Raw genomic sequence first — 14,324 nt, 5'->3', positions numbered from 1 at the left:
GGGGCCCGGGTTTGATCCCTGGTTGGGGAACTAAGATCCTGCAAGCTGCGTAGCACAGCCAAAAAAAAAAAGGCAAGTATGAGCTGAAGGGATTTTAATAAAAATAGAAATTCTGAGTCTGGAAAAAACTCTAGAACTATGGGAAATGCATAAAGAGCTGGTGAAACGAATTCCAAGTGGTCCCTTGGACCATGAAGCTCAGACTGCCCTGTGCCCCATCCTTTACCTGCTTTTTCTCCTGCCTCTCTCCCCCAGCCCCACGAGGCTGACATTCTTTCTCATCAGCCCTGGTTTGCGGGCGAGTCAGTGGAGGCTGAGGGAGGTCGACCAGCTTGCCCAGGTTCCCACACCAGCTCGGGCAGAAGAGTCCAGATTCTTAACCACTGTGCAGGCTCGCTCTCTCTCACGCAGGGTTTTCCAAAGGAAAGATGCAAATGACATGGCCTGAGGAAAGGGAAACGTTGCCGCCATCAGTGTGTTGAGAAAGACGAGCGACAGATGCAGCGTGGGTGAATGACCAGGGCTTACCTCTCTGACGGATACAGAAACAAGTGCAGTTGGGATTCAGGGCAGAGAAATCAGCTGTGCTCAGGGACAGGCAGAGCTGCAGACCCTGTGGCCCCAGACCTCTCCAGGCGCCATCTGGATGAGTCATAGCAGCCTCCTGCCCAGCCCAGCCTCAGATGCTGGAGCTCACCCCTTGAGATGTGTTGGGACTCCCCCTCCTCCCACTGGGCCGCATGCTCCTTGTTGGTCCTGGGCTCACAGTTCCCGGCGTGACCGCAGGGAGCAGCCTGGTCCTCCTGCGTCACCCTCAGCCTCCCCCAGCCAGCGGCCTGCCTGTCTAGGCGCCTTCCTCAACCCCATGCTCAGAACCAGAGCAGGGGAGAGTTCCCATGGGACCCAGGAGCCAGGTCACCCCGACCGTGGGCCAGTTGTGGGGCTTTCCTACCTGGCAGGAAGGGACCAACCACCCTGAGTTCAGCTCCTGTTTGTCACGCCTTTGCACGGTGCTAGGTGCCGGTGATGCCATTAAGAGCAACTGCTGTGTTAGTTGAGAGTCAGACAGCCTGGGTCACATCCTAGCTCTGCCACTTCACAGCTCCGTCGCTTTGAGCAAGTCACTTAACTTTTCTGTGCCTCAGCTTCCGCGTCTGTACAGTGCAGCTTACAGGGGCCTGCCAGCCTCAGATCACGAGATTTGATGGGTTAATTTATGTAACGCTCACAACACAATGCCTGGCCCACGGCTCCACGCCAGCCTCTGTACAGACGTGTCTCGGGTCTCGCTGACGCTCACCCGTGAGGCGGAGAACATCATCTCATTTCACTGAGTGGGGAACAGAGCTACAGCAAGTCATCGCCCCAAAGTTACAGAGCTGAGCTTGAAACCCACATGTGCCTGACCCGGGAGCCCGTTTATCCCCACTCTCCTCTGGGCATCCTTCCGTCCTGGCTGTCAGCAGAGGACGCAGCTGTGCCATCAGGAGAAGGCTGTGACGGGGGATGCAGGTGAGAACAGCTGCTGCCTCGGCGTGAGGAGCAGGCTGATGGCTGAGGGCGTTTCCCTCTGTTGCCTTAGAGTCCACGAGTGTACTAGTAACGCTTTTCCTCTTCCACTTAGCTTACTTTGAGGGCTGTTCTGTGTATCTTTTCTTGGCTAATTAGCCCCTTAAGGAAGTCATAAAAGTGTGGGAAAAAAATCACACTGGGCTCTTGCCTGAGAGCGAGTCTGTCTGCCTCCATAAATGCTGCATTGTGTCGCCCCTCACGTGGGCTGGCCCTTGCCCCGGGTCACCCGCTGTTCTCAGTCACATGGGCATCTTTGAATCAGGGGCCGTATGCCATCAAAGGTTTAGGGCTTGGGCTTCGAGGCTGGACTGCCCAGTAAATCCCAGCTCCTCACTTGCTAAGGGATGGGAGTTTGGGCAAATCCCTTGGCTCCTCACGTTCTCAGGCATGACACAGGGATGGTAGCCCACCTCCTACGGCTGTGATGAGGACTAACCCATATAACCCGCCGGGAGAGCTGAGGTCAGCGTCCGGGACCTGGCAGGCGTCCGAGGAGTGGTGGTGGTTTTATTGTTAGGAGCAGGAGGTCGCTCTGTGAGTACCAGCTTAGGGGTGAGAGGGGGGCTGAGGGGCTTGGCAGTAGCTCAAGGTAGAGGACAGAGAGGAAGACCAGGTGGCGAGTGGCTTGGCGGCCAGTGTTCTGCCCACGTGCTGGGGGTGCTGGCCACGGGGAGGACCCAGTCCCGGGCCCCGGAGCCTTGAAATAGTTCTCACCCATTCAGATGGCCCAGGAGTCCCCTCGTTCCCAGGGCTTCCCTCTTGGGAGGGGGAGGCCGGGAGCGAAGCGCAAAGCTTCGGAAGCAGCAAGGGAGGACCTGGCAGGCGCAGAGGGAGCCAGGGGCAGGGAGGCTGTGCCAGACGCGGCTTCGCGGGCTTCGTGTTTCTTCTCATGAAAAGTCGAGAACTGGGGGATTTTCTCTCACTGGCGGGAGTGGAGGGGAATCAGCTGGTGCCCGAGCCCTGCCGAGGGTGCCCGCACGCCTGCTGACCTTTGGCCCCAGGCCAGCCCTCCCGGAGGGTTCTGGTGGGTCAGCCTCTGTGGACCTGACTCTGAGGGTAAAGTCTCTGATGTCAGAGTTCAGGCCCCTGAGATGCTTTACTGTTTGTGAACTTCACCTGCAAACCACGTGCTGTGTCCCCCACCTACAGAGAATCCCCTGCCCGAGTTGGGGTGATTGGACTTGATCTGCTCAGACGTCAGTCTGTGCTGCCCTGGTGTGGGTGTTCCACACACCTTTCACAGCAAGGCCCTCAGTGGCACAGCTCCTGCTTAGGAGGCACTGGGTTGCAGAGACCAGCTTCACTGCCACCGCTCCTTGCCCTGGTACCCGAGGATTCTGCACCTCGGTGTGCTGATGGACGCTGGTGGAGAAGCTGCTGATAGCCCAGCTGTAACAATTACTACAAATACAGTGACTTAACACAACACAAACTCGTTATTTTATCGTTCTGAAGGTTGGAAGTCTGTCATTGGACTAAAATCGAGGTTTCGGCAGGGCCGTGCTCCTTCTGGAGGCTCTAGGAAAGAATCCATTTCCTGGCCTTTTCCAGTTTCTAGACTCTGCTTGCATTCCTTTGCTTGTGGTCCCTTCCATCTTCAAAGCCAGCAGCGTAGCATCTTCCAATCTCTCACTCTGATCCTCCTGCCTCCCTCTTACAAGGACTCTGTGATGTTATACTGGTCCCAGCCAGATATTCCAGGATAATCTCAAAATCCTTGACCACCAGCATGACGACAAAAAGCCTTAGCTTAATCATGCCTGCAAGTCCCTTCTGCCACGGCAGGTAACATGTTCATAGGTTCCAGGGATGAAAGCGTGGACATCCTTGAGGGGCTGTTATTCTGCCTCCCTGCTGTCAGCATCATAGGACATCATAGTGTAGAACCATCTCTTCCATATCAGAGACTGGCACCTGCCTGAGTCACTTAGCCCCTGTCACAGGCTACTGGGAGTTTGGGCAAGTTAGTTAACGCGTCTGTACCTCAGTTTCTTCATCTGTATGCCTCCTAGGGTTGTCAGAATCAAAGGAGTTAGTGCACGTTGTGTCGAGATGTTTTTCCTTTTCCTTGTACCTCGTGTTATAGCCATAGGCGTGAGCTTGTTATTTTCCCCACATGGTGCTTCCGTAGGTTGAGTTCTGGTGCCTTGTGATTGTCTGAAGGCAGGCACTCACCTGCAGAGTGTGGTGACTTGTCCGTGTCCTGCCCTTAGTCCTGGTCGTCATTTATATTGTTCACAGAAGCTGGGTCTTTAAAGAGTTCTGTTTGGACCTCTTACTATTGGCAGTTTTGCCTCTTTTTGAGTTATTCCTTGGAGTAAATTCCTACCCTTGGAATCATGGAGTTAAAGGTCTCTCGAAATGCTCTGGAAAGGTCGTAGAATTTGTTCACACTGCTGCCATACCTTAGTGGCAACGGGTATTGGCTTAAAAGGGAGAAGATTGTATTCATCCTTTCAGCAATACCGCCCATGTGCCTGCTGTGTGCCACGCACTATCTGGGGGAGCAGGGGGTGGTGATGGGAAAAGACAGGCACGTTTCCTGTAGTCATGGAGCTTGTCTGAAGCAGAGGCTGCTGTTTATTTAACAGGCCCCTCATTATTCCTTTCATTTGCATTTCTTTGTTCACTAATAATATGTTTTTTGTTTTTAAAGCAGTTTTATGGAGTCAGTATTCAGGTCTCGTGCCCCAAGGTGTGCAGTGTAAAATGTTCCAAACTCGATGCCCTGTGCGGCCTTTCTCGGGGCCTCTGGGTCTGCTGAAGCCGCCTCCCCCAGGGCCACACTGATTTGTCATCATGGAACCGTGTGCCTGTGTTCCCAGGGACCGACGTCATGGTGCGCTGCCTCAGGCTGCTGAAGGAGTTCAAGCGGAAGGTCGAAGACCAGGATGACGACGAGGACGAGGAGGCCATTTCCAAGGCTGTGCCACCGGTGGACATCGTGTACGAGCGGGACATGCTCACACAGACCTACGAGCTCAGTAAGTCCCGTTCTCCTACCTGCATATACACAGGGTTTCCGAGCTTTGAGTCGAGGTGTGTTTTGGTCACATGTTGAAAGAGGGCCCTGCTGTCGAGAATGTCACGCAGCGGGAAGCCCCCCGGTCCCCTTGAGGGTTTAGGCTTTGGGGTCAGATTTGAGTTTGAGTCCTTGCTCTGCCCCTTGTCCGCCAGCTGGAGACTTCAGCAAGGTCTCCGAGCCTCAGTTCCCTCATCTGTAAAATGGGGATATCTCCCCTAGCACGTAAGAGGACTGAATAAGTAGGATTAAAACATCTGGTGTAGTGCCTGGTACGTAGAAAGCACTAAAAAAATTACCTATTAATATTACTACTCAAAGATTTGAGAGTCACCTAACAACTTCTAAAATTGGTCTGGAATCATTGCAGCCTGGGGATTGTTGTGATGAAGGGGGAAGAAACATGTCTCTGTCCATTCCTCCCCCTTCCCCTAAATCCCCTAAAATCTATGTAAGACAGCAGTGACCCAGTGCCATAGATGGTGTGGCTGCAGGTCGCTGTGGAGCGGAGGATGTCTATAGAGTAGAAGGGGAGGGGCTGCAGGAGATCTGGTTCAGCCAGCAGGTACGAAAACACCTGGCAAATCAGCACAGCCTTTAGGAAAGGCTGTTTGGCTGTTTCCATCAACTCTTCAACATCTCTCAGGATCTGTTCCTCAGAACACAGTTTGAGAAATGCTGTCCATAACCCTTTCATCCCCGCTTTTAGCATGTTACTAGTTTAACATAGGAACACATTCTAGTCACCTCTTTCCATTCTGCTGTTTATTTTTATGCATGGACAATACAGCAAAACTGCCATTATCCAGATCGGTTTTGCCTGGCGGCCTCAACTGTATGCCACATCAAGAAATAAAGGGGAAGCTCTTTCTGAATGGTCCAAGAGTGTTGCCCCGAAGTCTGCCCTGTAGTATTTTACTGGAGGGACACCCGCCCACCGCCACCCCACCAGGCTCCTTCCTGGAGTTCCCACCCCCTGAGTAGTTGAGTAAATTTGAAAGGGCTCATTGGAGGAAGATGCAGTAATAGCACAGCGTGTAGCAGGGCAGGAGCTGACACACCAGACAGAGCAAGTAATAGAGCACAGTTGCCTACTGGTCATTTATTACAGGAGCAAATAGCATTATTTCCTTCTGTGGCCCCTGCTGGCTGGCAACTGTTACGGAATAAGGCCATAATCGGTGTCTGTAGTGCCTCTGAGCCTACCGAGAAGGATGGGCAGACGTTCTTCCTTAAAAATTCCTTCGGTGCTTTTTAAAAGGCTCAGTTTAATTTAGCTGAGAAAGTTCGTTCGTGTGAAAGCACACACTTCCTGCTGCAGGATAAAACAGCATCCCTGGAACTCGGTGGATCGGGTGTCGGTTGCTTGACATACAGCTTTGACGTGGAAGAGTCAGATAGTGAGCGCTTAAAAATGAGCAATGAGTCGGAGCGTTCAGAGTCTTGGGAGGGGAGGGTGGGAGGAGGCAGGTGTCTTATTCTGTTTGTCGGTTTCCCCGCATTGAAATGTCTGGGAACGGACCTGACTTGTGCAGAACGGCTCCATGGCGGAGGCTGGGGTTCAAGTGTATTGTTTCACATAGTTGAGCGTCGAGGCACGAAAGGCATTTCCCAAGCTGAAATCCGAGTGGCTATGAACGTGGGAAAACTGGAAGCCAGAATGCTGTGCCGTCTCCTTCAGAGATTCAAAGTGGTCAAGGTAACAGCGTGAGTTCATTGTCTTCGGATGTGCACACAGCGTGGTTCTGAAGGGCTGTCTCAGACGTCGGGAGCCCAGGGAGCCCAGGTCGGCCTTCCGTCTCGGTCAAGGAGGCAGATGGCTGCCAGGGAGGGCGGGAGTGCTGAACGCAGCCCACAAGTGTGCCCCACCCCACCCCCACTGTGGATTTTGTTGGTTTTCGCTTTTTGAAAATTGAATGAGTTGTCAGCTTTGAAAAGTCAGCAGGAGATGCTGCAGCCCGGGGAGCAGGCCCCCCACTCCCGCGTGGGGCATCAGCTGAGGTGGCGCCTCCGACGGCGCCCAGACACAAAGCAGGCACCCCCCAGGCCTCAGTCCCAGCCGGCCCTCCCTCTCATTTACGTTCCTTGCCTGGGTCCTGGGGACCCCGAGTCGGCCAACTGTGTCTGGTGTCCCCTTTCGGGACCCAGACCTGCTATCTCAGCCCATTATGCTTCGCTCCCTTCTTGCCAACTTTCTGGCCATTTTGCTGGAAGGCAGTATTACAGTTGAGCTAATGATTGTGGAGCACTTAGCACTGTCCTTGGCGTGTGGTTGGTACGTGGAAGGTGTTACTCTTTCTGCCATTAAGGGCAGAAAGCCCCTTTCCCCTGTTGTAGGAGACAGAAGGGAGTAGCTGAGTGACAGCTTCACCACCACTCCCCACGGCAGTGGCCGAACGGAGCTGGTGACCTCAAGGCCCTGACTCCGAGTGTGTGACAACAGTTAGGAACCGTCGAATTCCGCTTATTGACCGTTTCTCCTAGGCCTCGTCCTGTGCCAGGCCCCGGGGGTTTGCGGAAGGCCAAGTTAGTGCCCTGCCCAGCGGGGAGCTCACAGTCTCCTAGAGGAGACACACAGTCGGGGTTGCTTCCTGTGGAAGCAGAACCTGAGGGACGGCGAGACGGGAGGACCCACGAGGGGCTGAGCTGGGGCCCAGGCGTGAGGTGGAGGAGACGTGGGGGAATGTGGGGATGACAAGGAAACAGACACCACAGAAGCCCGGTCACCCGAACGCCTGGGTGTCCCGGCGTCCTCTGCAGTGTCTTAGACACATCTCGTCCCCTCCAGGGCTTCATGGAGGACGAAGGACGGCAGCGAACCACCAAGTACATCTCCTGCGTGTTTGCGGAGGAGAGCGACCTGAGCCGGCAGTACGAGAGGGAGAAGGCGCGGAGCGAGCTGCTGACCACCGTGAGCCTGGCCGCAGTGCAGGAGGAGTCCCTGCTGCCCGAGGGCGAGGACGCTTTCCTCTCCGAGTCGGACAGCGAGGAGGAGGGCAGCGGCTGCAGGAGGAGAGGCAGAGGATCACAGCGGGACTCGAAGTCCTTCTCGAACGGCGGTCTCAGGACTCAGCCTCACCACACCACCCCGACCAAGGGTAGGGGCGTGCTCGGGGCGGGGGGTAGGGGGGTGGGCAGGGGGGTGCGCGCCCTCAGTCTGAGCTGCTGCCTGTCCTGCCTGGCTCTGGGGACGTTCAGTCCAGCAGACACCTGAGGATGGCCTTGGTGCTGCCCTAACTAGGGACTTGTTGGTGTCATGTGCATCACATAATCATAAGCTTAGGAGGTGCTTGTGTGGTCTGTCTCCAGGCTGCTGGCAAGTCATTTCTCCTTGGCAGATGTTTTATTTGTTTTGCTTTTATTTGGTTGCGCCGGGGCTCCGTTTAGTTGCGGCTCGTGGGCTCCTTAGTTGCGGCATGCATGTGGGATCTAATTCCCTGACCAGTGATCGAACCTGGGCCCCCTGCATTGGGAGCGCAGAGTCTTAACCACTGGACCGCCAGGGAAGTCCCCTTGGCGGATGTTTTGTTTGTTATGTGTTGACTCTTAAAGGGATGGAATTCCTTAAACTTCCTCTATCCCTTTCCCTCCAACAACCTATGTAAGAAGCCCTTGGGGTTTTAGTTTAGTTATGGAAGACTTTTCTTAAAACACGTGGAGGGTGGTGCTGATGACAGATTTGCACATCGGGGGTGGGGGTCGGAGTCCGGAGGGTGCGGCTCGCTGCTTGCTGGTCCACTTCCCTCGTCTTAAACTGACCACATGGACTCCTTTGGCCTGTGCGGCTCTGGTCCGGCAGCTGAGCAGAAGTGCCCCTCTCGCTTTCCCCTTGCTGTGGCCACGGTTCATCCGTTCTATGCCTGTCCTCCACTGCAGCGGGGTGGAAAGTCATCAGCCTTCACCCGTTGAAGAAGCATTCGTCCTCCTCCGTGGGAGCGGCTGAGAGAGCCGGCCAGAGCTCCTTCGGGGGGGACAACCTCCTGGACACCAGCAGCTCTGCAGACCCCGGCGTGTCCTTGGGCTCCCACTGCATGGAGAGTCACAGCGGCGACATCGCTGTGATCGAAGAGGTCAGGCTTGAAAACCCAAAGGTGAGTGCCCATGGGGGAGGGCGTTTCCTCTAGGGAGGAGCCTGTGGCAGGTGGACGTCAGCCTTGGCTTTTCTGTGCTTAAGAATCACAACAACGACAACAAAATGAATAATAGTAAAAGTGCCACATGCTCAGGCAGTGTAGGTGGGGGGGCCTCTACGGGAGGAATGCAATGCTCGTCGACACACCACCTTCACGCAGCCCGCCTTTAGCAGAAATCACCTGCATATTATTTACAGGGTTTTAAAATTTCCAACAACGTACTCTTTCTACTTAAATATATTTTGAAGGAAAAATGTGTATGGCTACTTTAAATCAGTGGTTCTCACTCTGGGCCGATTTTGCCCCCCGGGGGACATTTGGCAATGTCTGGAGACATTTCTCATTGTCACATCGGGGAGGGGGTGCTAATGGCATCTCGTAGGCAGAGGCCAGGGATGCTGTTAAATGTCCTGGACTATGCAGGGCAAACCACAGCAGCGTCATCCAGCCCGAAGTGTCAGCAGTGCTGAGGTTGAAAAACCCTGCTTTAGATGAGAAGCCAGTATCATTTGCCATAAAAAGAAGGTGATCGTAAAATAGATCTGATAAAAACAAAACTTTCTTAGTCCATTCTGGTCAGATAGTGTTGTACTTCACAGTGTTAAAGACAGTAGAATCAAACCAATACTTTATCCTCAGTGTAATTAGAAGGATTAAAAGGCAGTTGACACAGGAATGCCTTTGTCATTATGTGATTCAGTTCACTCAGTGCTGTCCTTGGTCGCTGGAAGGTGCCTCAGATACGGCCAGCGGTGCCTCAGTTGCCCAGCACAGAACAGACTTGGGATCGGGGTGGCCTTTGTTGCTGTTGCTGCTATTTGGTTCAGGCTTCACAGCAGCCATGTAAGATGAAAGCCAGCTCTGGTCAGGAGGAGGCGAGCAGAGCCTCTGGGGACTGAGGGACTTGCCTGCTCAGTTAATGACAAAATGGAGAGTGGAACCCGTGGGTGTGGAGCTCCCACCCTGCCCTGCTTCTCCATTTCCGGTGTGGAAGCCTGAGCTTGGGTTCTGTCCCTACAGCAGGAGTGATGGGGCATGGGGTGGGGGAGAGTTTCTGTGGAATTTTCTAGAACCTTCTAGCTGTATCCTGTCATTGGATGCCATGACTCTTTGTCAAGGCATGATTGGTCTTGTCTCCACCTGAAGCACCTGCCGTCCTGGCCCTGCCACCCCCTTTGCACCTCCTCCTCAGGTCCACATGTCCCCGGCAGCACACTCCCTCCAGGCCCTGCCAATCCTGCTGCTAGCTTCCTAGCTCAGCTCTTTCTCTTCCTCTTAGAAATCTGTCCCCAGAGTAATGGCAGAACCTTGTCCTTCTTTTTGCCCACTTGCTGAGAAGAGGGGCGTGAACTGTCCTGTCTGGAGGTCCCTTGGTGAAGCATGTGTTCACTTTGCAGCAGCACCGTGGGAAGCAGGCAGATTTTCTCACGTGGTTCTCCTCCAAAATGTTTGCTTTGAAACGCAAGAGAGAAGCAAAGTCTTTCTGCCACTCTTGGGCCCCTTCTTGGATCTGTGACTCTTTCACCCCTCGAGCCCCGCCCCCTTCAGGAAAGAACCGAGCCTCTTCCAGAGCACCGGTGCCAGCGGGGAAGTGATGGGACCCCGGCCCAAGGCGCCTCCTCAAGTGTGTTCTCATTCTCTCGAAGCACTTCTCCAAGCGAGGAGGGCGTCCAGCAAAACAGGCCATGGGACCGCCAAGTGGCGCTGAATTATGCTGAGTGATTTGCCAGGAGTGTGTTAGGGTTGGGATTTCCTTTCCCTTCAGGGTGCACATTTGGGCTTCAGCGTCTTTGATCCAAAGGCAGATGGAACAAGTTCAGATTCTAAGTTCCTGGAAGCTAAAAGGAACCACAAAGAGAAAAGTGGGCGTCGCAGCAGGGGTGGGGGAGGGCACCCGTCCGCTCTTTTCTCCGTCATTCACTTGCCACTCATCCTGATCCACTCGGAAGCCTGCCTCTGCATCTCCCTTATGTTCCCAGAGAGGCTGCCCGTGGCTTCCCTGAGGCGGAGGCAGAAGCCCGTCCTGGCGCACGTTCACGCCCTGGGACCTGGCATGGTGGTTTCACCTCACTGAGCCCTGGTTTCCTTTTCCATAAAATGGGGACCATAATAATGAGGTGGTTGAGAGTTCTGGATGAAGAAGCCCCATAGAGTGATGGCAGGGAGTCGGCCCTGAGTCTGTCCATTTCCTTCCTTCCACTGCGGAAGAACCAAGTAAAGATTGAGTGAATGCGGTCCCCTTCCCCGGGAAGGGCTGGAGTAGATGCCTCTGCTTTCTGTTCTGAAACCAGCTGATCTTCATAAAGTTCTGGGATCCTCTGCTGGCAGATGTCTGTGCTGTTACAAAGCACTGAAATAGTGGGGTAGTGGGATCCTATGGGAGCAGTAATCCTCTTGACTTTTCTTCTTGAAATACGGTGTAGAAATTCCGTGAAGAGGGAAAGCATACCGGCAGGAGTGGTGTCTGGCCCCCAAACCTTGCTGAGTCCATAGTTTTCTCATGCTTTTGGTCCCTGTTCTAGGAGAGTAGCAGTTCCCAGAAGACTGGGAAGCACGGCCCAGGCCAAGACAAACCCCATGAGACTTACCGACTGCTGAAACGCAGGAATCTGATCATAGAGGCTGTCACCAACCTCCGCTTAATCGAGAGCTTATTCACGTAAGGAGTAGTCTGTCTGTCTGTCTTGCATTAATAGTAAATCCCACATCAATCAGTCATCGCCATCCACAGAAACAACTTAGAGGCATTTGCATCTCTCTTCTGCTGTATAGATTCTCATAGGAGCCCTTTGTGGTAGAAAGGATTTGCAGTCTGTTTGTGTGATTTGAAAAGTGTAGACATTGAGAAATATCCATACACTTGACAGGGAGAGAATGATGGAGCAGGAAACAGAGGTCATGGGGAAAGTGCATTTGCCTTGTTCCTTCCTTAGGAATTTGGTGCTCAGGAAGGGGTGAGAGGAAACGGAGGCAGGTAATAGCATCAGCTTAGAAACATTGTTATTAGTTCTCCAGGGAGCCTTTTGTTCAAACAAAATCCTTTATGAAAACAAAAACAAAAGGGACATGAATGGCTAAAGAAGATGTGGCACATATATACAATGGAATATTACTCAGCCATAAAAAGAAACAAAATTGAGTTATTTGTAGTGAGATGGATGGACCTAGAGTCTGTCGTACAGAGTGAAGTAAGTCAGAAAGAGAAAAATAAATACCGTATGCTAACGCATATATATGGAATCTAAAAAAAAAAAAAAAAAAAAAAATGGTTCTGAAGAACCTAGAGCCAGGACAGGAATAAAGAGGAAGACATAGAAAATGGACTTGAGGACATGGGGTGGGAGGGCGAAGCCGGAGCGAAGTGAGAGTAGCATCGGCTTATGTACACTACTGAATGTAAAATAGTTGGCTGGTGGGAAGCAGCCGCATAGCACAGGGAGATGGACTCGGTGCTTTGCGATGACCTAGAGGGGTGGGATAGGGAGGATGGGAGGGAGGCTCAAGAGGGAGGGGATATGGGGATACATGTATACATACAGCTGATTCGCTTTGTTGTGCAACAGAAACTAACACAGTATTGTGAAGGAATTGTACTCCAATAAAGATCTGTTTAAAAAAAAAGGGGACACATGTGGAGCTTCTGTGTCCAGGGTGCAGTGGGGGCTCTGCTCCCTGGTTTGGTCCTTTTAACCCACTGTTACCACCACGTCCTGGGAGGCATCCTTGTGCTTCTGGGCAGCCAAGGTCAAAGCCACTCGATTGGAAGGAGCCTTACCCTTGAGTCAAGGATGTGAGTTCTCTAACTAGGGGATGGGGAGACCGCCTGTGGATACTGCTGCCTGGGTCTCCTCTTCTGTGCAGGTGAGATGGAGCTAGGTGCTCCTAATATCCCTTCTGGGCCTGCCATTCTATGAGTAGTGATATAGAAGCATCACCATAGTGACTCAGTAACATCTAGAGAGAAGATACGTGAGGAGAGGAGTCAAAAGAGCTTCAGATCTGAGGGTGTCAGCAGTGGTAAACTGGAACATTCCTTAGCTGGATGTTGAATTAGCATGGAGACTCAGTGAAGACAGATTTCCATCACGGAGCTCAGTTTCCCCACCATCGTTGTCACGAATCATGTAATCTCTTTAGTTCCTGGTGAAAGGCTCAGAACGTGAAGCTGCTGTGCATGGTGGCTTGTCTTTAGCTAACTCATTGATCACAAAGGGAGGTGATCTTTGCTATCTTAAGAAGTCATCCTTTCAGTGGTGAAACACCCTTTAATTCTCCCCTACTTTCTGCTGGATCCCATTAGGCAGGTGTCGGTTGCCTGAGTTTAGAAAGGCCTTCCATGTTGAGACTGGGAATATTAACGGCTTATTTTGTGATGCTGCAGGATTCAGAAGATGATCATGGATCAGGAGAAGCAAGAAGGTGTGTCCACCAAGTGCTGCAAGAAGTCCATCGTTCGCTTGGTGCGGAACCTGTCCGAGGAAGGCCTCCTGAGGCTGTATCGGACGACAGTCATTCAAGACGGCATCAAGAAGAAGGTAACCACGCAGACCACCGCGCGTGCTGGGTGTTTTCTTACCCAGCTTCCCACATCCTTGTCCCTCGGTTGTTCCTTTGTTGCTGATAGTTCGGAATTTCCCATTATGCCTCCTCACTGCGGCAACAGGGATTATCTCCACTTCCTGTGGAAGCTGGAAACAGAAAAGAGGAATAACCTGCTTGGATTGTAGAGCAGCCTGTGCAGCCCAAGGCAGGTGTCCTGCCCCACAGCCAGCCTCGAAGGAGAGGATGGAAAGGGAGGCATATCCAGGTTCAGCTGACTAGTACTGGGAGAAATTAAGCAACATTTAGAAGGTGGAAAATTTAGGGCTTCCCTGGTGGCGCAGTGGTTAAGAATCCACCTGCCAATGCAGGGGACACGGGTTCGAACCCTGGTCCAGGAAGATCCCACGTGCCGTGGAGCAACTAAGCCCATGCGGCACAACTACTGAGCCTGCGCTCTAGAGCCCACAAGCCATAACTACTGAGCCCGCGTGCCACAACTACTGAAGCCCACGCGCCCAGAGCCTGTGCTCCGCAACAAGAGAAGCCACCGCAATGAGAAGCCCATGCACCACAACAAAGAGTAGCCCCCGCTCGCCACAACCAGAGAAAGCTCGAGCACAGCAACGAAGACCCAATGCAGCCCAAAATAAATAAATAAATAAATTTATTTAAAAAAAAAAAAAAAAAAAAAGGAAGGTGGAAAATTTAGACTAAGCAGCAAGAACATTAGCCATAGAAATCTGCAGAAACATATCCCAGAGGAAATGATGTCAGTGACTCAATTAGCATGCACTGCCGGGTCGTCCAACGGGGACAGTGGATCTCTTCTTTCCCAATTTATCTGTTTCTGTAAAGTTTAAAGTTTGGGCCATTCCCATAGCAACTGCAGCTCAGTGGCTTTGCACATATTCTAAGGCATAAATTTTTCAGGGTCAGAGTCATTTGAGATACCCGGCTGGGCGTTGGGACCAAAGGGAATGGTGCTGCGGAATAGGCGTTTGTAATTTCCTGCCCTTTTTTTGACTACGTTTTAAATCTCTGCCTTAAGAAAGCTC

General features: G+C 52.6%; 1 protein-coding gene across 2 annotated transcripts in view; it reads left to right on the top strand.

Annotated features, from left to right (window-relative positions):
• Positions 1-14,324, top strand: part of GTF3C1 (general transcription factor IIIC subunit 1) — a 72,736-nt gene that overhangs the window by 22,745 nt on the left and 35,667 nt on the right. The window contains exons 7-12 of one of the 2 annotated variants that reach the window (XM_059898778.1): positions 4,398-4,556; positions 6,178-6,293; positions 7,383-7,692; positions 8,471-8,685; positions 11,250-11,386; positions 13,109-13,262. In XM_059898778.1, coding sequence (XP_059754761.1) covers positions 4,398-4,556; positions 6,178-6,293; positions 7,383-7,692; positions 8,471-8,685; positions 11,250-11,386; positions 13,109-13,262 — 1,091 coding nt within the window. The remainder of the gene's footprint in view (positions 1-4,397; positions 4,557-6,177; positions 6,294-7,382; positions 7,693-8,470; positions 8,686-11,249; positions 11,387-13,108; positions 13,263-14,324) is intronic. The other variant, XM_059898779.1, reaches the window with a different exon arrangement.

Source organism: Balaenoptera ricei, chromosome 15 (genome assembly GCF_028023285.1).
Source record: "Balaenoptera ricei isolate mBalRic1 chromosome 15, mBalRic1.hap2, whole genome shotgun sequence".
Taxonomy (NCBI): domain Eukaryota; kingdom Metazoa; phylum Chordata; class Mammalia; order Artiodactyla; family Balaenopteridae; genus Balaenoptera; species Balaenoptera ricei.
The sequence above is the reverse complement of the archived record's forward strand: the minus strand, read 5'-3'. Positions and strand labels throughout refer to the sequence as shown.